Source organism: Colletotrichum phormii, assembly GCF_030913505.1.
Source record: "Colletotrichum phormii strain CBS 102054 chromosome Unknown BDP81scaffold_17, whole genome shotgun sequence".
Classification (NCBI taxonomy): Eukaryota; Fungi; Ascomycota; class Sordariomycetes; order Glomerellales; family Glomerellaceae; genus Colletotrichum; species Colletotrichum phormii.
The window spans coordinates 731,719-752,569 of record NW_026851459.1 but is presented as its reverse complement, the minus strand read 5'-3'; the positions used below and the strand labels follow the sequence as shown (position 1 = coordinate 752,569).

The 20,851-nt window shown below is 57.3% G+C and overlaps 6 protein-coding genes across 6 annotated transcripts; 4 read left to right on the top strand and 2 right to left on the bottom strand.

Annotated features, from left to right (window-relative positions):
• Nucleotides 1–1,097: 1,097 nt before the first annotated feature.
• On the top strand, nt 1,098–4,153 carry BDP81DRAFT_326006 (fungal-specific transcription factor; the record flags this gene model as incomplete). Its single annotated transcript, XM_060585027.1, has 5 exons — nt 1,098–1,335; nt 1,403–2,150; nt 2,198–2,827; nt 2,878–3,262; nt 3,311–4,153. 5 exons carry the CDS (start codon nt 1,098–1,100, stop codon nt 4,151–4,153), a joined length of 2,844 nt encoding a protein of 947 aa, XP_060442315.1.
• A 2,980-nt stretch (nt 4,154–7,133) lies between these two features.
• On the top strand, nt 7,134–9,004 carry BDP81DRAFT_434303 (putative Xaa-Pro aminopeptidase). The gene is made up of 3 exons (XM_060590952.1): nt 7,134–7,459; nt 7,518–8,639; nt 8,714–9,004. The coding sequence occupies exons 1-3, from the start codon at nt 7,431–7,433 to the stop codon at nt 8,922–8,924; spliced, it is 1,362 nt and encodes a 453-aa protein (XP_060442314.1). The 5' UTR covers nt 7,134–7,430; the 3' UTR covers nt 8,925–9,004.
• Nucleotides 9,005–9,682: 678 nt separating this feature from the next.
• On the bottom strand, nt 9,683–11,080 carry BDP81DRAFT_463383 (legume-like lectin family protein; the record flags this gene model as incomplete). The annotated part of the gene is made up of 2 exons (XM_060594011.1): nt 9,683–10,910; nt 10,971–11,080. The coding sequence occupies 2 exons, from the start codon at nt 11,078–11,080 to the stop codon at nt 9,683–9,685; spliced, it is 1,338 nt and encodes a 445-aa protein (XP_060442313.1).
• An 882-nt stretch (nt 11,081–11,962) lies between these two features.
• Nucleotides 11,963–13,848, top strand: BDP81DRAFT_380024 (ALG8 glycosyltransferase family ALG6). The gene is made up of 4 exons (XM_060586831.1): nt 11,963–12,196; nt 12,253–12,525; nt 12,574–13,067; nt 13,119–13,848. The coding sequence occupies exons 1-4, from the start codon at nt 12,120–12,122 to the stop codon at nt 13,784–13,786; spliced, it is 1,512 nt and encodes a 503-aa protein (XP_060442312.1). The 5' UTR covers nt 11,963–12,119; the 3' UTR covers nt 13,787–13,848.
• Nucleotides 13,849–14,745: 897 nt separating this feature from the next.
• BDP81DRAFT_434292 (uncharacterized protein) lies at nt 14,746–18,943 on the top strand. Its single transcript, XM_060590951.1, has 7 exons — nt 14,746–15,164; nt 15,220–15,285; nt 15,340–15,398; nt 15,455–15,473; nt 15,526–15,591; nt 15,643–17,378; nt 17,427–18,943. Exons 1-7 carry the CDS (start codon nt 15,162–15,164, stop codon nt 18,568–18,570), a joined length of 3,093 nt encoding a protein of 1,030 aa, XP_060442311.1. The 5' UTR covers nt 14,746–15,161; the 3' UTR covers nt 18,571–18,943.
• Nucleotides 18,944–19,818: 875 nt separating this feature from the next.
• BDP81DRAFT_452265 (uncharacterized protein) lies at nt 19,819–20,478 on the bottom strand (the record flags this gene model as incomplete). Its single annotated transcript, XM_060592730.1, has 1 exon — nt 19,819–20,478. One exon carries the CDS (start codon nt 20,476–20,478, stop codon nt 19,819–19,821), a length of 660 nt encoding a protein of 219 aa, XP_060442310.1.
• Nucleotides 20,479–20,851: the final 373 nt, after the last annotated feature.

The following is a 20,851-nucleotide window of genomic DNA, read 5'->3' as shown; positions in this document are numbered from 1 at the left end:
TGGTCTACGTGGTCTGCCTTATGGCCGCCCCTGTTCATCGTCCAAGTCCATGTACATACATGCTCTCTTTCTTGAGTCTTTCCCCTCCCCCCTCGGCCTCCACCACCACCACCTCACCCTCGTACCGATCCCTATCGCCTTTTCGTCCTAGCTTCCCCATCCCCCTTTGCGACGGTTTCGTAATGTCTCCGTTCCCTCTCTTGTTGACCCTATCCGCGACCTTTACTTGGTGACCTAGAGACACCCCCTCCTCTACGAAGAAGAAGCACCACCACCGTCCACCATCCATCCAGCACCGTCGCAACCAGGGGCCTACCCGCTGCCCGCCAGATCGTGTCCACGTCCTGCGTCCTGCCCCGTGTGTCGAATACGTATCTTTGTACCATGGTAAAGCATTCGACCGCGCTACTGGGACTGCGGGACTACACCGTGCGGGACCATATCCCCCATACCCTCGAGTCGTGTACTCTGCTGTCTCAACCAACCCCGGCCGAGACGCTACCTACCCGCTACGTAATCCATCCTCTTCCTCGCGCTCAGCTTTCCGCGCGACTTACACACACCTGCCCTGGCCTCACTCCTCGCTGCACCGCTGCTTCGTACCGCACCCTGCTCGGCCTTAAACAAGGGCCCTTCCACCCCCCCAGCTGCGGCCTGCCCAGACGAGCCCAGCAAAGAGGCAAAAGATCCCCCGGCTCCTCTCTGGTCTTCCCGTTTTTGTTTAAACTTATCTTCCTTCTATCCCCCGCGAAGTCTTGGCACACGTTTCGTTCTTCTCATGTTCAAGACTTGATCAGTCCGAAAGCCGTTCCTAGCGATTGGGTTGGCTTATCGGACCACGACCCTTGTACTATCAAATATGCAAAGAGCTCGTCCTCCATAACTGCACTTACACCGAGAACCGGGTGCTCACCACCACCACAACCATAACCACCACCTATTTTACGACGTATTGTCAGCTTCCTGAAGCTGACCCCAGGACAGCTCCAACGGGCGAGTCGACTCCCCAAATGAGTCCTCCGTCTCAGCCTGCCAAGGCCGCCGCCACCAACAACAACAGCAACAATTCACCTCCAGACTCCCACGCCTCCGGCAACATGTCGGACGACGAATCCGCAGCTCCTTCTGCAAATGGCTGGCCAGTCAAGGAGCCGCCTTCTTCGAGTGGAAGTGCCCATTCTGGCTCAGACATGGACGAAAAGCCCGGCGAAGCTGGATCCAACGCCCCCGTGCAGAAGCGTCGCCGTGTTACCAGAGCGTGCGACGAGTGCAGGCGCAAGAAGATCAAGTGCGATGGCAAGCAGCCTTGCACCCATTGCTCAGTTTATAGCTACGGTGAGCCTTCCCCCCCCCCCCCCCCCCCTTGTGCCATTGCCTTGGTGCAGAAGACTGATTTCCGCAGAATGCACATATGACAAGCCCTCCAATCGGCGGAGAAACCCTGCGCCCCAGTACATTGAGGCATTGGAGAGCCGCCTGCAGCGCGCGGAGACTCTCCTGCGCAAGTTTATTCCAGACGTCGACTTGGCTGACCCAACACTGGATCCGGCCGTCCAGCAAGAATTCCGCAACAGAGAGCACAGCAGAATCCAGAGTGCCAAGCTCAGGCACGACCCTTTTGTAGCCCCCGAGAAGGAGGACCCCCAGCTTCTGTCCATGATCGAGTCCATTGGCCAGCTGGACCTCGACGACAAGGGCGGCTGGGACTTTCACGGCGTATCGTCTGGGGCCGTCTTCTTGCGGCGCATGAAGGAGAACTTTCGAGGCATGATGGGCCCCGTCACAAAGGTGCCCTTCCTCCCACGGCCAGACAGACCTGCGGGCCTCATCAACCTGGACTCGCCAGCATCCGCAGCCAGCTCCCCGTTCGACTCGACAATGTCCACCGCCCCGGAGCTTCCCCCGAAAGCTGTAGCCGAGAGCCTCTGCTACCTGTCGCTCAACTGCGCGACGTGTCTCATCCGCATCGTTCACGTACCGACCTTTAACAAAATGTTTGAACGAATCTACGAGAAACCTTACGACGACTACACCAAGGAGGAACACAAGTTCCTGGGCCTCCTCTACGCCGTCATGTCCCTGGGCTGCATGTACAGAAACCTGGACGAGAACGCGCCCCCAGTGGCCTACAAGGAATCCGTCGAAGAAGGGTATGAACCTCGGAAGCTTGTCATGGACAGAACTAACACCCCCGCAGAATGAAGTACTACGATACCGCGAGGCGCATCTTGCAAGACATTACAGAGTGCCGAGACCTGACCTCGCTGCAAGCCCTGCTCTTTATGATTCTTTTCCTGCAAGCCACCTCGAACCTGAGCGGGTGCTACGCGTTTGTTGGAATCGCCCTGCGGTCAGCCCTGCGCATAGGTCTGCACAGGTACTTGAAGCATGAGAAGATTTCCATCATTGAGCAGGAGGTGCGGAAGCGTGTATTCTGGGTCATTCGGCAAATGGATATCTACGTCTCGGCCATGCTCGGGTTCCCGCTGATGCTCAACGCGGACGACATTGACCAGCCGTACCCCAGCGAGATTGACGACGAGTACATTACAAACGACGGCATCCTGACGCCACCGCCGGGCACGTTTTCCTTCTTTGAGGCGTTCAACGCCCACACCCGCCTGATGGAGATCTTGGCCAAGATCCTCAAGTTCGTCTACCCCTTGAAGGGGCTTGGCCAGAGCGTAATGAAGGGCGACAAGCCGGGAGCGACGTACCTCATCAGCTACGCCAACATTAAGAGGGTCGAGGCCGAGTTGCAAGAGTGGTACGAGGTCCTGCCTGCGCAGTGGAGGCCGAGACCAGACGGCCCCGTGGAGGTTATTCGGTGGGTTACTTGACACCAGACTCGTGTTGATTCAAAGCTAACATGTCTAGGGTGCGCCATTTGCTGCGATTCGCCTACGCACACGTCCAACTGGTTCTCTACCGCCCATTCCTGCACTACGTTTCCCCTCGCCTCAGCATGGGCAAGAACATTGACGAGCTCTCGTACGCCTGCGCCGCAGCCTGCATCAGCGTGTCGCGCAACATTGTGCACATTGGCATTGAGATCCGCAAGCAAAACGTGTTGGCCGGTCCGTACTGGTTTATGCTGTTTACCGAATTCTTTGCCATCCTTTCTCTCGTCTTTTACTCGATTGAGAATCCGGAAAAGATTGGATCGGCAGAGGTACTGGAAGATGCCATTGCTGGCAGAGACATGGTCTCGAAGCTGCAATCCAAGAGCCAGGCCGCCGACAGGGTCACAGAGGCCCTCAACGTGAGTTTTTTTCCGAGGTCCCAAGTCAGCCCGTACTAACTAGAGTAGGTTCTGTTTGAACAATTACCGGAGAGACTCCAGGAAGCCAAGTCCAGGCCAATCCCTACCAAGAAGCGATCGGCACCTGGGCAAAAGGCCAGCTCGATGCCGATTCACGGGCATCCGGCCCTGCAACCGGGCATGGACCAGCGCCGATCCGAGGAACTAAGTCGACCGTCGAGCGTGGTCATGGCCCACGGAAGGATGGCGCAGGTACCGCTTCGTGCGTCTTTTGACGGCGTGCCCATCTCCGAGGCAGGATACCAGGACCCGTCCCTCGCGAGCAACATCCAGGACCTCCTCGGCATGGACATGTCATCACGGGCGACGCCAGACTCGGTGAGCACGTCGGCCAGCTCAACACAGCGTCCGCCCCAAGGGTTCCCGCCGCCGCACAACATGAACCATATCAGCAAACTCGACTCGCTCATGTTCCCGTCGGAGGATCCGTTCGCCTACCCCAATCAACCGATGATGGAACTGGGATACCAAAAGCCCGGGACGCACAACGTCAGCGGCCCGCAGGAGACGTTTATGATGCCCGGCGCATTCGACGACATTGACACCCAGCTCCTCGGCCAGTCTCCCGCGTACTATCTGCAAGGACAGAGCCAGCAGCAGCAGCAGCAGCAGCAGCAGCAGCATTCACACCACCAGTCTAGCTACGACCTATCGAGCATGTACCAACAGCACTCGGGCTACTCTGGGATGCCGGACGCGGCTCGGATCGAACAGGCACGACGAGCGCACATGCAGCAGCGGCCTGCGGAGCTCGAGAGGATGCTCGCAGAGACCGGCTACCAAAGCAACTGGGCAGGCATGCTCGGTAGGAACGGATTTCAGGGCCTATAGGCAACCATTTCGCTTCAAGTGATACCCAGCATTTATTTGGAGCCCTGCTAGTTCAGGGTGCGATTTATTTTGGGCGGGGATATTTTAACAGAAAGACGTTTTTTTTCTTTCACAAGAGGAAAAGGAGACACACGGCCGTATCGATCTAGGCGTTCCGGTCATACTTGATATGGATTTGATCAAGTTTGCATGGCATCATCATCAAGGGATGTCTGGATTGGTCAAGAGGCTCACACGAGCCTTGGGTTCTGGGATTCAGGGTGGTCAAAGAGACGACCTCCGCGAGCCATACACGCAGGAGAAAGCGTGTAGGTATACACACACACACACACACACACACACAGCAGTTGTATGTAGTTGTCAGTACAGCTAGTATACGTTACAATGGGACATGGAATTACCAAGACGGGGTTGCAGATGTGGTGACAATGTGTGGGGTACGGGATAAACGAATGAACAAAAGTGCGACGCACCCTGAAGGCCAGGGACCTGCCCGAGAATGTGTGTACGGCAAATGGGTACACCCACTTGCGACACAAACGGTCCCCGAGGGTGCAGCCGCGAAGCCGTCATCGAATGGAGTGCAGGGCATTGCAGCGCGCATCTGCATTGCAGGCCGAGGGGAGAGAGCCCTGGTGGGTATGGAGGTTTGTGTGGTAGGTATCCGTATCCGTAAGGCATGGCGCGATGGACGGCGGTGCGGGGCGCTGGCGGCGTTACGGCGTAAGCCCCCAAGCCGAGCTACCTATTCCAGGACGGCAAAGGTGAGGTTGTTATTCTGCGCAAAGTAGGTACCCCCCTCCACCTTGATCCGGTTGGAGGATCCTGGGAGTCAAGGGGGGTGTGATGTGGATGACGGGGCTGATGCGAGAGACATTTATCTCCCGTTTTGCTTTCTGAGAAGTTCAATGTCCAATGGGTTGGATTGGTATACGAAGGAACTGGAATTGATTGACGAAATGGTATGGTGCTAGGTATTCGTGGTAGGTATTCTATCTGTATGAGGTGAGGTATGTTTGTGTGGTTGTGAGAATGACGACGGTGAGGTGGGCATGTACAGTATAATCCCGACTGGCACGGTAGACTGGCTAGACTGGGGATCATGAAGGGGACAAGTGGGTGACAAAATCGATTTCCGGCTATACATCCTCAGAAATATCCTTTCCACCCAAAGTAGCATAACCATTACTCCTTTAAAGCCAAAATTTCTACTCCGTATATAAATTATAATAGGATCTTTAAAAGAATAATTTTTCAAATTTTTATTTTAGACAAGTAATGCTGGGAATAGTGTGGAAAAGAGGTGCTCGGATGTGCTGAGAGGAAATCGATTTTGTCACCCACTTGGGGGAGCCGTTCAAACGGTGGTATCCACACGGAGTACATTTCGCCGTTGGGGTTGATGTTCTGGTGGTGGAGACATACGGGCGAACTGTGTACGGAAATGGAACCAGGGGGGTTCGAACTTTGGGGGATGATGCCCCAGTGACCTTGGGGGCTGTCAGCAGAAACCTAGCCGAATGAGGTCTTTCCTGCGAGGGAATTGGATAGCGGGCTTTTTCTTGTTCTTTCGTACATGGCGCCTCGAGTCTGGACGGGAGGCATTCCATAGGAAACAAGAGGAACAGAATAATGCCTAGGTAGTGTCCACTGTCCAGTGCTCTCTCCACATTGTAGGCGACGGGGACGCTAGAAGCGAACAGAGCTTAGGATCGTGGTCCATGTATGGGATATCTCCGCTAAATCCTTATCAAGAGTCTCACTGCGGGGCGCCTCTTTCCCTACCGCTGGGGGCATGAGGAACCGCTCGTCTTGCATCTCACCTACTTGTAGGTATCTGACAGGCTTACACACCCTTTGCCGATTCGGCACCGAAGGGGGGGGGTCTGTATCCGTACACGGTACGAGAATAGGAAGGCTCTCCTGGCTCCATTCCCAGGACAGTGTGCCCAAACAGAGGCAGCATTTCATCGCTCGCGCAGCGAAAGGGAAACGCGGAACTAGTAGCTAGCTTCGCCCGCCCTATCATGAGATAACCGTTTGTCAGGTCCGCTCCCCCCCTCCCCCTTCTTTACCCGACAGATCCAGTCCTTCCGCCATGCGGTGACCCGAGAGTTGCCATAAGCCTTTACCTTCGGAGGCACCGAAGCAAGCGGAGCCTCTTTGCGCCAGACAGGACGAAGCCCGGCCACCGGACGTTGGAACCTCTCTCCTCCTCCTCCTCCTCCTCCTCACACTCACCACCCACCTCTTGTCCCGCCTTTGCAGAAGTCCACCCCCGTTTCCCCACAGGTCCAACCAAACAAACATTGGCATTTCGCGCATTCGGAACCAAATGTACCTGCGAACTGCTGGCCCATCTCTCTGGATCGAAAGAAGACAAAAAAAGCCTTGGCCTACGGTACCCTATCACCAAGAACCCGCCACGCCACGCAAGCGCCACCCCCATTTCGAGCCACAGTTTTCTCCAATTGGCGTGTTCCCGTAATCCGTGCGTTTCTTAGCCGCAGACGACATACCATCGAAACTGACCTTACCTTACAACTTGCGTGCAAAAAGGTACCTACCCGGTTTGCTTGTTCAAGATCCCCAAATCGACGACAGAAGACACAAGAGCCATACTGCGAGGCAACGTCAGACCGCCTCCCCTCGCCCCCTCCCCCGTTCGAGTATTGACAGGACTGAACAAGAACACCGCCCACACACCCCCGGGAACCACCACCCCCTCCAACGTGACCGAACCATGGAGAGCGCCATTGATCACGATGTAGTTGTGGTGGACGAGTTTGATGCTCTGTGAGTGGAGTCGTATTGCGCGTCAGCGCTCTCTTCCTTGGGGCTCTATTCCGGACGGGCGTGTCCCCGTATTCTTTCTTGGTCTCCCATTGTTCACTTCTGGCTGACCGGTGTTTCGCCGCAAATAAAGATCCATTGAAGTCAAGACGTCGGCTGAGCCGGTTGAGTCGGTTGTGTCGGTTGCGCCCATCCCGACCAAGTTTCCCGGTACGCTTCTGCGCTCTACCCTTAACTTTCACGCACTGTTCTGCCAGGTCACGGTGACAAGCGTTGCTGGGACCTTGACAGACCTGGATGGTGTCGTCTCTCGTATGGAGTCTAGTCATCCATCTGTTTGTCACTGTCGTGGGCGTGCTGTCCGTGGATGCTGACCTTGTGAAAAGCCAAACTCCACGCCCGCAAGGTCGCCGCGGAGCTCAACGCCAGCGATGGCCTCGTTTTCCTGCCCGGTGAGCCGAGCCGCAGCTACGAGGACTCGGACATGGGTCCGGCCTTCCGACAGCGGCGATAGTACGTCCCTCCAGCTGAATGTCTATCCCCTGAACGACTGGTACTGACACGCGAATAGCTTCTACTACCTGAGCGGCGCCAACTTTGCCGACTGCGCCGTGACCTACGAGCTCGCGTCGGACCGCCTGATCCTCTGGATCCCCTACGTCGAGCCGCGCCAGGTCCTCTGGTTCGGCTCGACGCCGGGCATCGCCGAGTGCCTCAAGCAGCTCGACGTCGACGACGTGCGCTACACGACGCAGCTCAGCAAGTTCCTGTACCGGCACCTCACCCCCGGTTCGACGCTCTATGTCCTCCACGCCGACCAGGTGCCGCCGCTGCTGCACGGCGACCTGCTGCAGACGGCCGCCGAGGTGCGCGTCGACACCACCTCGCTCCAGCCGGCCGCCGACCAGGCCCGCGTCGTCAAGACGGAGTACGAGGTCGCCATGATCCGCAAAGCCGCGGCCGTGTCGGCGGCGGCGCACCGCAAAGTCGCCGAGAGGCTGCTGAAGCTGGGCAACGAGAGCGAAATCGAGGCCATTTTCCAGGCGTGGTGCACCACCGAGGGCGCGCGGGAGCAGTCGTACGCCATCATCGCCGGCAGCGGCAAGAACGCGAGCACGCTGCACTACGACGCCAACGACGAGCCGCTCGAGGGCCGCGAGGTCGTCGTCTTCGACGCCGGGTGCGAGTGGCACTGCTACGCGAGCGACATCACCCGCACGCTGCCCATTTCGGGACGCTTCTCGGCCGAGAGCCGGGCCGTGTACGACGTCGTGGCGCGGATGCAGGACGAGTGCATCGCGCGGATCCGGCCGGGTACGCTGTTTTTTGACTTGCACGTCCACGCGAGCCGGGTCGCGCAGGAAGGGCTGCTGAAGCTGGGCGTGCTTAGGGGGGATCCGGCCGAGGTGTGGGACGCGGGCACCGTCGCGGCGTTTTTCCCGCACGGGCTGGGACACCACGTCGGGCTGGAGGTGCACGACGTCTCTGGGCGGGAGAGGCTGCTGCTGCTGAATAAGGGGACGGGCGGGCGCGTCGGGAAGAGGGAGGTCATCACGCCCGAGATGATGAGTGCCATGGCGCAGGCGGGCGTCGGTGCTGGTGTTGGCGGTGCTGCTGCTGCTTCGGTGCCGCCGCCGTACCGGGGCCGACAGTACCTGCGCAAGAACATGATTGTGACGGTGGAGCCCGGGATGTGTGTATTTTCCCCTACATCGACAGAAGTGACTTGACATTAAGGACCCTTGCTGACGAAAGTAACGAAAATAGCTACTTTTGCAGAGAGTATATCGAGGGCTACTTCCTCAGCAACCCCCGCCACGCGCGCTTCATCAACAAGACGGTGCTGGAGCGGTACTACCGCGTCGGCGGCGTGCGCATCGAGGACGACATTCTGGTCACGGACGACGGGTACGAGAATTTGTCTACGGGGGCGCCCAAGGGGGAGGAGCTGTTGCGGGTTATTAATGGCAAGGCGTAGTAGATGTCTTGGTGGGGGATGATGACGATGCCGATGATGATAAGTTTGTTCAATTAGTTTTTTTGTAGATTGGTAATGTATATACGTGGGGTTTGTTCCGTATGCTTGGTTCGGTGTTGTTTGTGGCAGCTGGGAATGATGGTGTGATGAGCATAAGCTTGTAGGTTCGCGGCTCAGTAAAGGTCTCACAAAGCGTCACTGGTTGTCGTAAAAAAGACTCCTTGGGATCCCTCCTCGGGAGCCAGAACTGGTTCGTTGCTATTGGGAGAGAGAGAGAGAGAAAGAGAGGGATGTGAGGCCAAGTCATCCGGAGATAACCAACCCCGCCCGCCCCCCTTCGATGTAAAGCAGGCGACGAACCTGAGCTTGAAACTCCTGTGATAGCCCTTGCCTGGTCCAGAAATAGCGTGTATCAATCTCATCCCGGTGATCAGCAACCACGAACCCACTGCAATGACGGAGACCATGGGTTGAGCTTTGAACATTTTCGCTTCGATGTTTATATCTTTACTTCAACAACCCGTCACCACCTCTTCTAGTGCCGCTGGCGATGGCCTCTGCGTATATTCCGTCGTTTCATGTCATCACCTCACAATGTCCAATCATACAACGATGAGGGTAAAGTGACCCCTCTGACTGCCACTGACCATCGTCTCAACGCTACAGTGCAAACAACAGCCGTTAGAAGCGCACGACACATGATAGACGGCATCCCCGCGCCGTCTCCGACCTTCCATCACCCTTCTCACACCCATTTACTACAAGTACTTCTTGGGCATCGAGTTCTTTCTCCTCTTGTACAGCAGGTACCCGACGGCGAGGACGACCTGGGATCCGACAATGACGGCAATCAGCTTGCCGTGGCCGGGGGCGGCCTTGACAATGTTGGACGAGAGGGTGGCGTGGTGGCCCTCCATGTAGCCCTTGAGGGAGTGCTCCGTGTTCTTCATCTGGAGGTTCAGGTCGGTGCGCATGGCGCGGATCTCCCGCTCGAGACCGTTGATGCGGCCCTCGAGGTCGTTGATCTTTTCGAGCTTGCGCAGCTCGGTGCGGAGCGAGTCGAGCAGCTGCGACGTCTCGGCGTGGCGGTTCTCGGCCTGCTGCCCAAACTTGTTGACGGAGCTGAAGATTGTGCCGAGGACGTGGTTGACGGACTGCAGGCGGTTGTGCAGGTCGGCGAACTGCGCCTTGGACGAGGTGATTGCGTCGGCGTTGGAGTCGGGGATGGCGTTGAGGTCAATGGGCTCGTCGTTGCCGCTGCGCGGGTTGCTGGGCTGGCCGTGGCTGGCCTTTTGCTCGTGTGCCTGCTGCTGCTGCTGGTTCTGCTGCTGCTGCTGCTGGTTCTGCTGCTGCTGCTCCCCGGCGTGGAGGCTATCGGACATGACAACCATTTTGAAAATCTCAAACGAGTCTGGGTTGTCGGCGCTCGCGGCCGTCAGACCAAAGGTGTAGCCGGTGGGAATCTTGACCTTGTCGCTCTCGAAGCACAGGCGGCCGTCAATCTCGACCTTGAAGGCGCGGTCGGTCTGGCGCAGCTTGATCTGGCTGGGTCGGCCGAGGTTGCGGTAGTGGTACTGGCAGTGGCCAAAGGCAAGGGGGCTAATGTCGCTCTGGGCCTTGTAGTCGGTGGAACGGTCGTTGAGGAAGCCGCGCACCATACCGCCGGTGCCGCCGTACCCGTCGACGACGAGGACGAGACCGTCGAAGCGGCCGGCCGTGTATGCGGAGCTCATGCCGACGTCGGCAGAGCCGCCATTGGTGAGCCAGATGTTGAGGTTGCCGCCTGCGCGTTCGGGGCCGTTGGCTCGGAAGTCAATGTCGGCGATGAAGTTCTGGTGCATCACCTTCTGGGTGCTCCAGATGGAGCCGCGCTGGTTGCCGGGCGCCACGGGTGTCAGGATGACCTTGTTGGAGAGGATCTCGGGTTGGTTCGGCTGTCCTTGGAGGACAAAGTTGGGTACGTGACCGTCATTGTTTGGTGATATGCTGTTGAGGTTAGCTGAGGAGGCCTCGATGGCGCCATGCGGGGATTGTCAGCAGCCTTACCTGCCAGAGTAACCGAAGCTGAGCTCATTGATGAGGTATTGAGCTTGTGTGAAGCTTGCACCGAGCAAGAGGGCGAGCGTCGAGCTCAGAGGAGCTTGCGACACACGCATCGTGGGTGGTTCGAGGCAGCGCGGGAGCTACCTTGTGTGTGTGGAGATGGGGGTATCAAGTGCAACAACGAAGCCGGCCGTATGCCCACGAGGACGATCAATTGTGTATTAAATTACAGGAATGCAAAGGTCCTGCAATGCGGGCAGAATGGAAGGAAAATAAAAAAGTGCAGACTACGTTGGGATCCAGAAAAGCGTGGGAACGATGTGGTTGGAAACCCGCCAAGTCGAGAAACTCCCAAGCAGGGGTTGATGGTGCGTGTCTGTGGGTTGAGGACAGGTTGGCACTAAAAAGTGTCAAAGACAGCAGCAGCGGCGGCCAGCAGCAAGCTTTGCGGATAAGCTCCTGGACTGCCCTTTTGGGACGGAGCGTTTTAGCGTTGGAGACGTTGATTTCTTGAGGAAAGTCAATTGCCCGACTCTAGCTGCAGGTCGACGGTATCCCTCTGCATCATTGTAAAAGTTCACAATGTCTCTCAGGTCGTGGAGTCTCGTGATGATGGACTCCAACCCACGAGCTTGGATTCTGTTTCGCTGTCTCGGAACGTGCCCAAGAGCTTTTTGCTGGAGACATTGACGAAATAAAGGGACCCTGGTCCACCAGCCTGGAGTTACATGGCCCGAGCTGGAATGCAAAAGGGATTCTGGAAAGAAAGACACACTTTCTGCTCGGTTCCTTGCAGGCGTGGCGGGGAGCTTCTATTCCATGGCCATTGTGGCTTTCAGACTGTGGCTTGTACGGGGTAAGTAGTACTGCGTACGTATCGTTAAAGAGTCGCGTCGCGTCTCCAAAGACGGCGACTGGTTTCACCGCGATGTCGCACGGGCCCAACGTCAACCCCTGCCCGTGGCCCCCTTCTCCAAGAAAAAAATCCCAAGCTGCAGCTCCTGCCATTGAGCAGGACCCCTGACGACACCGGCCCAAGCACCAAGGTGGCCTGTGAAATTCCTCCCACCTCCCGACCACTCCAGTGAAGCTCTCACGGCACCGCCCAGATCAATGCGGATTACCTACTGACCGGTTCTCGAACGCGCCACAATGGCCGAATCGTATCCGACCCTCACGCAGTGTGCCCTCATCGCCGGCGCACTCAAGGTCCTCCTCTTCCCGGCCTAGTATGTGGTTGCTCCCCCTCCAGCTTTGAACCATCTCCAACTGACACGTCGCGCAGCAAATCCACCGATTTCGAAGTCCACCGCAACTGGCTCGCCATCACCAACAGCCTACCCATATCGGAATGGTACTATGAGAAGACGTCGGAATGGACCCTCGACTACCCTCCCTTCTTCGCCTACTTTGAGTGGGCCATGTCCCAGGTCGCCAAGCTCGTCGACCCGGCCATGCTCAAGCTCTACAATCTGGAATACGATAGCTGGCAGACGGTCTACTTCCAGCGATGGACCGTCATCATTTCCGAGCTGGTGCTCGTCTACGCGCTACAACGGTGAGTCTGCTGGTGCACCCGCTGCATGAAATATAAGCTAAGGTCCAGGTTCATCGACTCTGCCACCGGTCCCACGAGACGGGCTGCCCAAGCTGCCGCCATCTCCATCCTGCTGTCGCCCGGCCTCCTCATCATTGATCACATCCACTTCCAGTACAATGGTGCCATGTACGGTGTGCTCATTCTGTCCCTCATTCTGGCCAGATCCAAGTCGGGCTTGCTGGGCAGCGGATTGGTCTTTGCTGCGTTGCTGTGCATGAAGCACATCTACCTGTACCTGGCGCCGGCTTACTTTGTCTTCTTGCTTCGCGCGTATTGTCTGTCGCCCAAGTCCATCTTTAGGATCCAATTCTTCAACTGCGTCAAGCTGGGTGGCGGTATTGCGGCCATCTTTGGTGCTGCCTTTGGCCCGTTTGTCGCTCTGGAACAGATCCCCCAGATGATGAGTCGACTGTTTCCCTTCTCGCGCGGCCTCTGCCACGCCTACTGGGCCCCGAACATCTGGGCGCTCTACTCGTTTGCCGATCGCGTTCTAATTTATGGTATGTTTGACCGACAGAAGAATACCGACGCAATAAACTAACACGTTGCAGCCGCACCCCACCTCAACCTGCCAGTCAAGGCCGAAGCAATCAACAGCGTCACCAGAGGGCTCGTCGGAGACACGGCCTTTGCCGTCCTGCCAGAGATCACCCCGCGGGCCTGCTTTGCTCTGACGCTCTTCTTCCAGGTGCTGCCGTTGATCAAGCTCTTCTTCCAAGCACCCCCCACATGGGACGCCTTCATCGGGGCGGTGACGCTCTGCGGCTATGCCTCGTTCCTTTTCGGATGGCATGTGCATGAAAAGGCCATTCTTTTGGTCATCATCCCCTTCAGCCTGATTGCGCTCAAGGATCGTCGTTACCTTGGCGCGTTCCGGCCACTGGCTGTCGCCGGACACGTATCTCTCTTCCCTCTGCTCTTCACCTCGGCCGAGTTCCCAATCAAGACGGTGTACACCATCTTCTGGTTAGTCCTGTTTCTCATGGTGTTTGACCGCTTGGCCCCGGCTTCGCGCAAGGCGAGGTTCTTCTTGCTGGACCGGTTCAGCACGCTGTACATTGCCATCAGCATCCCGCTGATTTTCTACTGCTCGCTGCTCCACCAGGTTGTGTTTGGGAAGCGGTACGAGTTTCTGCCACTCATGTTTACTAGCTCGTACTGCGCTGTGGGAGTGGTCGGCAGCTGGATCGGATTCATGGTGGTCTATTTCACGTCATAGGAAGTGTATTGCTAGTATGTATGGAAAACATAGAAATACAGTCAAGGACGGTGAAACTTTTACGTGCCAGTGCCGCTGAGTTGCCGGAGGTCTAAAAGAGACGCTTGGTCCCGTGGGGGCCCAGCTGGCGGGAGCCAATTAAAAGTCGCAACTCACGTACGTGCCTGGAGGCTGACAGCAGCACCGGCTCCACCACAAGTACCAGGAGGGAAACATCCTTTTGGAGCTAACGGCTGAGCAGGGGGGACCGGGGGTCGTGGGCCATTTGGACACAACCCATTGTATGCCAGGAACAAGCCAAAGAACAAAACAGACACTTGTCGTGCACAGTTTGGGCGATGCACTATCGGAATTCGAGTGATTGACTACGGCACAATGCAATTGCGTCGAAATCACTTACACGGAGCCCGGAGGCCCGGAGCGGCCGCGGTGGACCGTCCCGGAGTTGATATCATGACCGAGAGGCCGCACCGAGTGTCGGTAACACCTGTAATTGTATGTATGAGTTGGTAACAATGTACCAGTTCGTATGAGCACGTTGAAGCACTTTTATATGTAATGTGGTGGTGGAACGGTGCTCATCCGGAGCTGGCCCCGAGGAGGCAATTGACGAAAACTAGGCTACCCGCCGGGACCGGAAGACGTGCAAGACATATCACGGCATTAATCGACCAAATCGTGGTGTTTGTGGCTATTTGAGTGCTCAATCGAAAGCCCCAGCCATGGCGAGCCTAACGAGTACAAATTCGCGGGTGGCCGACGCGGTTGTGGGATTCCCGAAGTGGACGGAGTCGTGGCGGGTGGAGGAGGGTAAGGAGGCCTGGTGCGCAGGCGCCTGGGAGATGGGATGCGGAGGCACCGTGGGCCGAACGGGCCAAGCGGGCCAGGACCGCTTTTCACTGGCGCCCTTCTTCTCTTTTTCCCTTTCCTTTCCTCCCCCCCCCAAAGCTCACCACTTCCTTTCCCACCTTTTGTTTTTTTTTCGTCGTTTCACCCACGACTCGCAGGCTGCGCGTTTTCCTCTCGTCCACCAACCCGCGACCACAACCACGAACCATCGATACCGTCATTTATACAGCCATCTCCGACACGTCATCTGCGAGCCGCACCGCGTCCCCCGCGAGTCTCGCGTGTAAGTGCACCCGCCGACCCGTCCTCCCCCTGCCCGACACCCACGACCGCGCCTCCGCTCGCTCCGGCCGCGACCACAACACACCCGCCAGACCGCCACAACGCGTTTCTCTCGCCCAGCAAATGGTCCTCGAGGTTCTACAGAACCACTTGTACGGTTGAAGACAAGATTGGCTGGATTTCAGCCCCGCCGCGCAATCGGAACCTCGAATCTTGGACCATGCCATTGTAGCCTACCGCCAACATGGTAAGGCCTCCCGACGCGCTCTCCGGGGTCGCGGATCGCTGACTTGAGGTACCAGGTCCTTTTCAAGCGTAAACCGGTGCAGTTTCTGGCTCCCAAGGACGTCAAGGATGACAATGCAGAGGTTCGCAGAGTGACATTCACAAACGATGCTACGGGTACTGATGCAGGCCTCCAGGTCTGGCATATCCCACAGACCGGCGAGGTCTTTGCCCAATATGAAGATTATCTTACTAGGTGCGTTGTTGTCGTTTATGTCCGTTTCGTTCATGCTCCCAGCTAATGCGGTGAAGAATGGATTTCTACAAACAGGTACGTCCCAGGCCAGGTGGGGCTACGGGCCAAGACTAACCCCAGCGCGTAGCGGCGCTTCATCTGCCAGATCACAGGGCACTCCGGCCTGACGTTTTTCGAAGCACTCAAGAGCGAAGTCCGTCCCGCCCATCCCCATTGCCGCGCAAACCTGCTGACATGACTACAGCTCGCCGGTGCCGAGGAGGTTGAGCAAGCCTTCCCCGAAGCCCTCAAGGGCCCCGTCCTGCGTCGCGTCCAGTTCCAAACGGTGTCCCGAATCGATGCGCTGGTCGACTTGGTGTTTGACGAGTTCAGAGCCGACTACTACCCCGGTGAGGCTGTGACCGTCAGCACGGCCGAGAGCGAGAGATTACAGGGCGTCGTGCGAGAAAAGACCCGGTTCGGCGGCAAGATTCTGCCAGACGGCACCCAGACCGCCCCTTACACACGCTATACGGTCAGCTTGGAGGATCGCCCGGGTGTCGAGGCCGTGGTTGACGACGACCACATCTTTCGCGATCGCAAAATATTTACAAAGTCGGTTCTGCGCTCCTTCATCAAGAAGACGGTGACGCGTGAGGCATGGAACGGGGCGCCGTGGCTCGTGAAGCACGATGTAGCGGCACAGTACCACATCGACTCCCGGGTCCCGCCTCACCTACGCTACGATACCAAGTTGATGGAGAGGAAGCAGCTGCAGGCCCAGAAGCGCGCCAGCCAGACTCCGACACAGGACGGCAACGGCACCAACGGCGTCAACGGCGCCATGCAGAACGGACCTGCGCGGCTGCCCGAGCTGAAGCCCGCATTCAAGAGCCAAAAGGGCAAGCATCAGTCGCCAGAGTTCCCCCAAGGCCAGAATGGTTCGCCAAACACGGCGTCCGAGGCTGGCATCTTCCACGCACCACCGCACAAGAACCCCTTCCAGCTGCCGCTCAACTTCCGGAATCAACCGCTGCCGCACTCCATGACTGCGCCCGAGCCACCGCCGCCGCCACCACCACCAAAGTACCCCATTGAGGATCTCCAGGTGCCTCTGAGGGAGGGCGTCGTCAGGCCCGCCCTGGCGTTCCTCTGCAACGACCCCCCGACCGCCTCCGACGTAGCCGTGAACGGCAGCGCCAGCATACGCGACAAGCTGTCGATGAAGTCGATTGGTTCGTTTTTGGAGACGTGGGACACCCTGAATGTGTACTGCGAGATTTTCAAGCTCGACTCCTTTACGTTTGACGACTTTGCGGAAGCCATGTCTGTTGCATCAGAGGAAACCAAGGTCCAGCTGTTTGAGGAAATCCACTGTGCCGTGCTGAAGCAGATTGTGAGCGCCGAGGCAGACGGCGGCAAGGTGAACGTCCAGCTGCCCGAGCTGGAGGATGAAGAGGAGGACTCCGAGGAAGAAGAGGATGAGGAGGAGACCAAGGAGCCGACCCCGGAAACCGATCGGCCGCCTGCAAGAGCCACACGAAGCAGTCTCGCTAAAGCCGAGGCCGAGAGGCTGCTGGCCGAGGCGAGGGCTGCGGAAAAGGAAAGCCAGAACGTGGAGCCCGAGATCAAGCACCGCGCCGAGGACCTGCTTGAAGAGTACGACTGGATCGAGGAGCTCAGGAAACGCAATTTTCAAAACGGCGGCTGGGAGAGAATCGTTGTCGGTCTGCTGCACCAGCTCTCCAAGAACGAGAGGATGGAGGAGGCGTGCGAAGATTTGCTCGCCCAGCTGTGTCCCCCCGACGAGGACCCTACCCAGGAGACGGTGCAGGAGCACTATGCCAGACTCGACGTCAACTACCGTGTGCAGGCGCTACAGATCATCTGCATGCTCACAACGCAGACCAAGGCGATGCGCACCTACATGGAGGAATGCAGCGAGCAAATGACGGCGTTCCGCAAGGAAAAGATTGACTGGCAGCGGCAGAGGAAGCAGGCGTAAGTTGCATTGGACTATCTGACGAATACGTTACTGACCCCCGACAGCATCGAGGAACTGCGTGCTCTCAACGACCAGCGCAAGATTATGCTGCCCGACAACATGCCGCCGTCGCCGCCTCCCGAGCCAAAGGCAGACGAGGACGTCAAGATGACGGACGCAGACGAGTCGGCAGCCGACGCCGCCGACGCCGAGGACGAAGTGGCCGACTCTGACGAGGAGGGAGCACCCCGCCGGAACTTTCGCCGCGCCAACGACCGCGCCGCAGAGAGGCAACGCAAACGCAAGGAGGAGCTGGAGCGGAAAATAAAGGCGGCCGAAGCCGCCAAGGCACCCAAGCAGTCGAAGCAATTTCTCAAGGTCCTCAAGGATATCCAGAAGAAGGAGGACTTTATCAAAAAGTGCGAAGACGAGATTGCCGTCATCGACAACGACCTTCGCGAAGCCGACTGTGGCCGGACCCGTGTTTTGGGTAAGGACCGATTCTGGAACCGGTACTACTGGTTCGAACGCAACGGCATGCCGTACGGAGGGCTCCCGGACAGCTCAACCGCTGCCGCCGAGTACGCCAACGGCTGCATATGGGTGCAAGGCCCCGACGAGCTGGAGCGCCAAGGCTACATTGACACCGACCCCGAGTACCAGGCCGAATACCAGACCAAGTTTGCCATGACGGTGCCGGACCGGAAGAAGTTGGAAGAGGGCCCCACCAGCGTCTTCAATGCCCACCAATGGGGCTACTATAGCGAGCCGGAGCAGGTCGACGAGCTCCTCAAGTGGCTGGATCCCCGGGGCTTCAACGAGCTGCGGCTCAGGAAAGAAATCGTGGCGTTCCGCGACAAGATTGTTCAGCACATGGAGAACCGCAAGACGTACCTCGCCGCCGCGGAGCCCGAGGAGCAGCAACAGGAGGAGGAGGAAAAGGAAAAGGAAGAGAAGGAGAAGAAGGGCAAGAGGCGCGACTCGAAGCGCATGAGCACGCGAGGCCGCCAGCACGAGCCGACGCCCGAACCCACAAACTACCGCTGCCTCGCGTGGGAGAATTCCACGGCGATGGAGGAGCTCGGCCATCTCCACTCGGAGCCGCCGCCGCCGCCTCCGAGACCAAAGAAGCAGACGGCCAAGAAGCGACAGGCCGTGGAGCCGTCGCCCGAACCCGCGCCCGCTCCCAAGACGAGGCGGCGGAAGTGAGGAAGAAGAAAAAAAGTACATGTCGGCTGCGGACTGTCGCTGTAGCAGCCTTTCTTAACTGTAATTATAGACACATCTTTTTGGTTCACGACGATACAAGGAACACTGCTGGCGCGCGGGTTGTGGGAGCCGTTTCCCACTCAGTTAGACATGGTTGGAGTTTGATGAGCCGAAAAACGGGCCTGGCTGAAACAAGAAAAAAGCGGTTGTTTTTTGTGAGCAATTGAACAGCATGGCCCGACGTTGGTGAAGGATTTCCATTTAGCATTGGGCGGGGCTGTTATCTGGGCGGGCGGCGTGCGTGGTCTCTGCATATTCACTACATGGGGGCCAGGATTTATAGACTCTCCAAAAGAATCACTTTGATGACGACGCATGTTTTTTGTGGTGTTTTTGTTTTCTACCGATTGAGTTTGCTGTGTCTCTTTTTATCTACACGTCTGGTGCTGCGATCCTCAGCCTCGCCCATGCCTGCCCACCATCTGGCTCCTCGCATAGCTTCTCGCCAAGGATCTTCGCCGGCAAGGGACGCAAAGTTCATCCTGCTTCTTTTCTTTACCTGCCTACAGAATAAGTCTGTCTGACGTGTACCCGTGGTCTCGAGGCTTACATCTTGACAGATGTCGGTACGTCTACCAACAAATCGAGTGGCTGCGGTAATAACGTTGCCGAGTTCGACGAGCTACTTGAACGAGATATCAAAGCCATGGGGATTTTTTTTTCTTCCAGGGGACGGAGACGACGACGCAGCGGCTACCTTTGTGTTCAGCAACCACACGAATTCCGGAGACGAATGACAGTTGTGCTTGTACTTGCGCCAAACTTCTGAGAGGACGCCGAACGCTTGCGCTTTCTTGCTTCGATTTGCAAGGTTGCGGAGGAGCAGTGTGATGAGAGCTCGCTTGCGGATGCCTCGTCGTCGGCCTCATACCCGTAATCTTCATCGTCGTAAGCTTCATCGTATGCTCCATCCTCGTATGCCTCATCGCAGGCCTCCTCATCGCAGACCACACCAACAGCCACCGGATAAAACCGTTTGCGAGGTATATTCGCCGTCCACTCGAAATCAGCCTCATCCTTCCACCAGTGCCCGCGGCGCGCTCTCTCAAGATACTTGAACGCAATCTCATACCCGCTCACGCACGCCGGCTGCTCCTTCGGCACCAAGTGCCTGAAATTATACCGTCGGATCTCTTTCGACAGCGCGTCGGCCTTTTTGTTGCCAACGATGCCGACGTGGCCGGGACACTAGCACACAGCGACTCTGACGTTCCTATCGTCCCATAAAGAATCACACGCTTCATATGCGCGTCTGACGAGGGGATCCAAGGTGGTGACGTGCTCGCCTACTTCCCCTGAGGCGAGTGCGTTCATGACGGCTTGGCAGTCGGAATAGACCGTCACCCGTCTCAGGTCCGGCATCAAATGGGCCAGCAGCGTCGCCGTCTCGAGGGCTGCGACGACGGCGTAGAGTTCTGCTTGTGCGGAGTTGCGACACGCGAGGATCTGGAAGGCGCGCGAGTGCCATGGTTCGAGGGGGTCTGTACACGGCCACGGTTTCCAGAAGACGACGGCGCCTGCTGGTACGGACGGCGTCGAGGGGCCCTTGTGGCTTCTGTGCCTAGAGAGAGAGGCGCCGGCGAAGAGGTGTAGTGTGTGCTGGGTTGGGTCCTCGATTGATGCGCGAATAGGGCCGATGCGGGCTTCTGGGTTTGGCAGAATGATGAGATCGCCTTTGAATGCGAGACTGGGAGAGGTGGTGATGTCTGGATCTGGTGACGGGGAGCCGGTGGCATCGGGGTCGCCTGATGAGATGGTGATGTGGCTCTGCTCCGGAGGACTCAGTGTAGGTGTAGCTGAGTCCATTTCGGTTGACGATGCCTGAACTAGATCTTCGTAAAGCTCCATGTTAAGACGTCTTACAAAGATGGACTCAATTACTAGCAGTATTCGGTGGTTCTCAGGATCGTACTCAATGAATTCAGGTGGGGATAATTGCGAGTTGAAAGACAGTATAGTGAGCACTCTGGGCATTGGCGAGATGCCCAAAGTCATGAAAACTGTCTCATTTATCTCCGATGTATTGCAGCCCGTTGACCCATTGTGGCCCAAGATGACTGCAAATTTTAGCCCAGGCATAGACTCATCACATTCTCATTGAGGACCGTTGTTGTCTCGACGGCTTCTGAGGGGCACCTCGTTTTGAGTTTGACACTGTTCGGAAGAGGTTTCATGTCTGTTAAAACCAAGCCTACAATATCTATGGATCGTATGTTTCGAA

Excerpts from the sequence above, each read along its gene's own strand:
- BDP81DRAFT_380024 (XM_060586831.1), top strand. The coding sequence starts at position 12,120 with ATGGCCGAATCGTATCCGACCCTCACGCAGTGTGCCCTCATCGCCGGC. Across the intron at positions 12,526-12,573 it reads CTCGTCTACGCGCTACAACG|GTTCATCGACTCTGCCACCG; the intron begins GTGAGTCTGCTG and ends GCTAAGGTCCAG. Across the intron at positions 13,068-13,118 it reads CGATCGCGTTCTAATTTATG|CCGCACCCCACCTCAACCTG; the intron begins GTATGTTTGACC and ends AACACGTTGCAG.
- BDP81DRAFT_434292 (XM_060590951.1), top strand. Across the intron at positions 15,286-15,339 it reads TCAAGGATGACAATGCAGAG|GTCTGGCATATCCCACAGAC; the intron begins GTTCGCAGAGTG and ends GCAGGCCTCCAG. Across the intron at positions 15,592-15,642 it reads TCGAAGCACTCAAGAGCGAA|CTCGCCGGTGCCGAGGAGGT; the intron begins GTCCGTCCCGCC and ends ACATGACTACAG.
- BDP81DRAFT_434303 (XM_060590952.1), top strand. The coding sequence starts at position 7,431 with ATGGGTCCGGCCTTCCGACAGCGGCGATA. Across the intron at positions 7,460-7,517 it reads GCCTTCCGACAGCGGCGATA|CTTCTACTACCTGAGCGGCG; the intron begins GTACGTCCCTCC and ends ACACGCGAATAG. Across the intron at positions 8,640-8,713 it reads GTGACGGTGGAGCCCGGGAT|CTACTTTTGCAGAGAGTATA; the intron begins GTGTGTATTTTC and ends TAACGAAAATAG.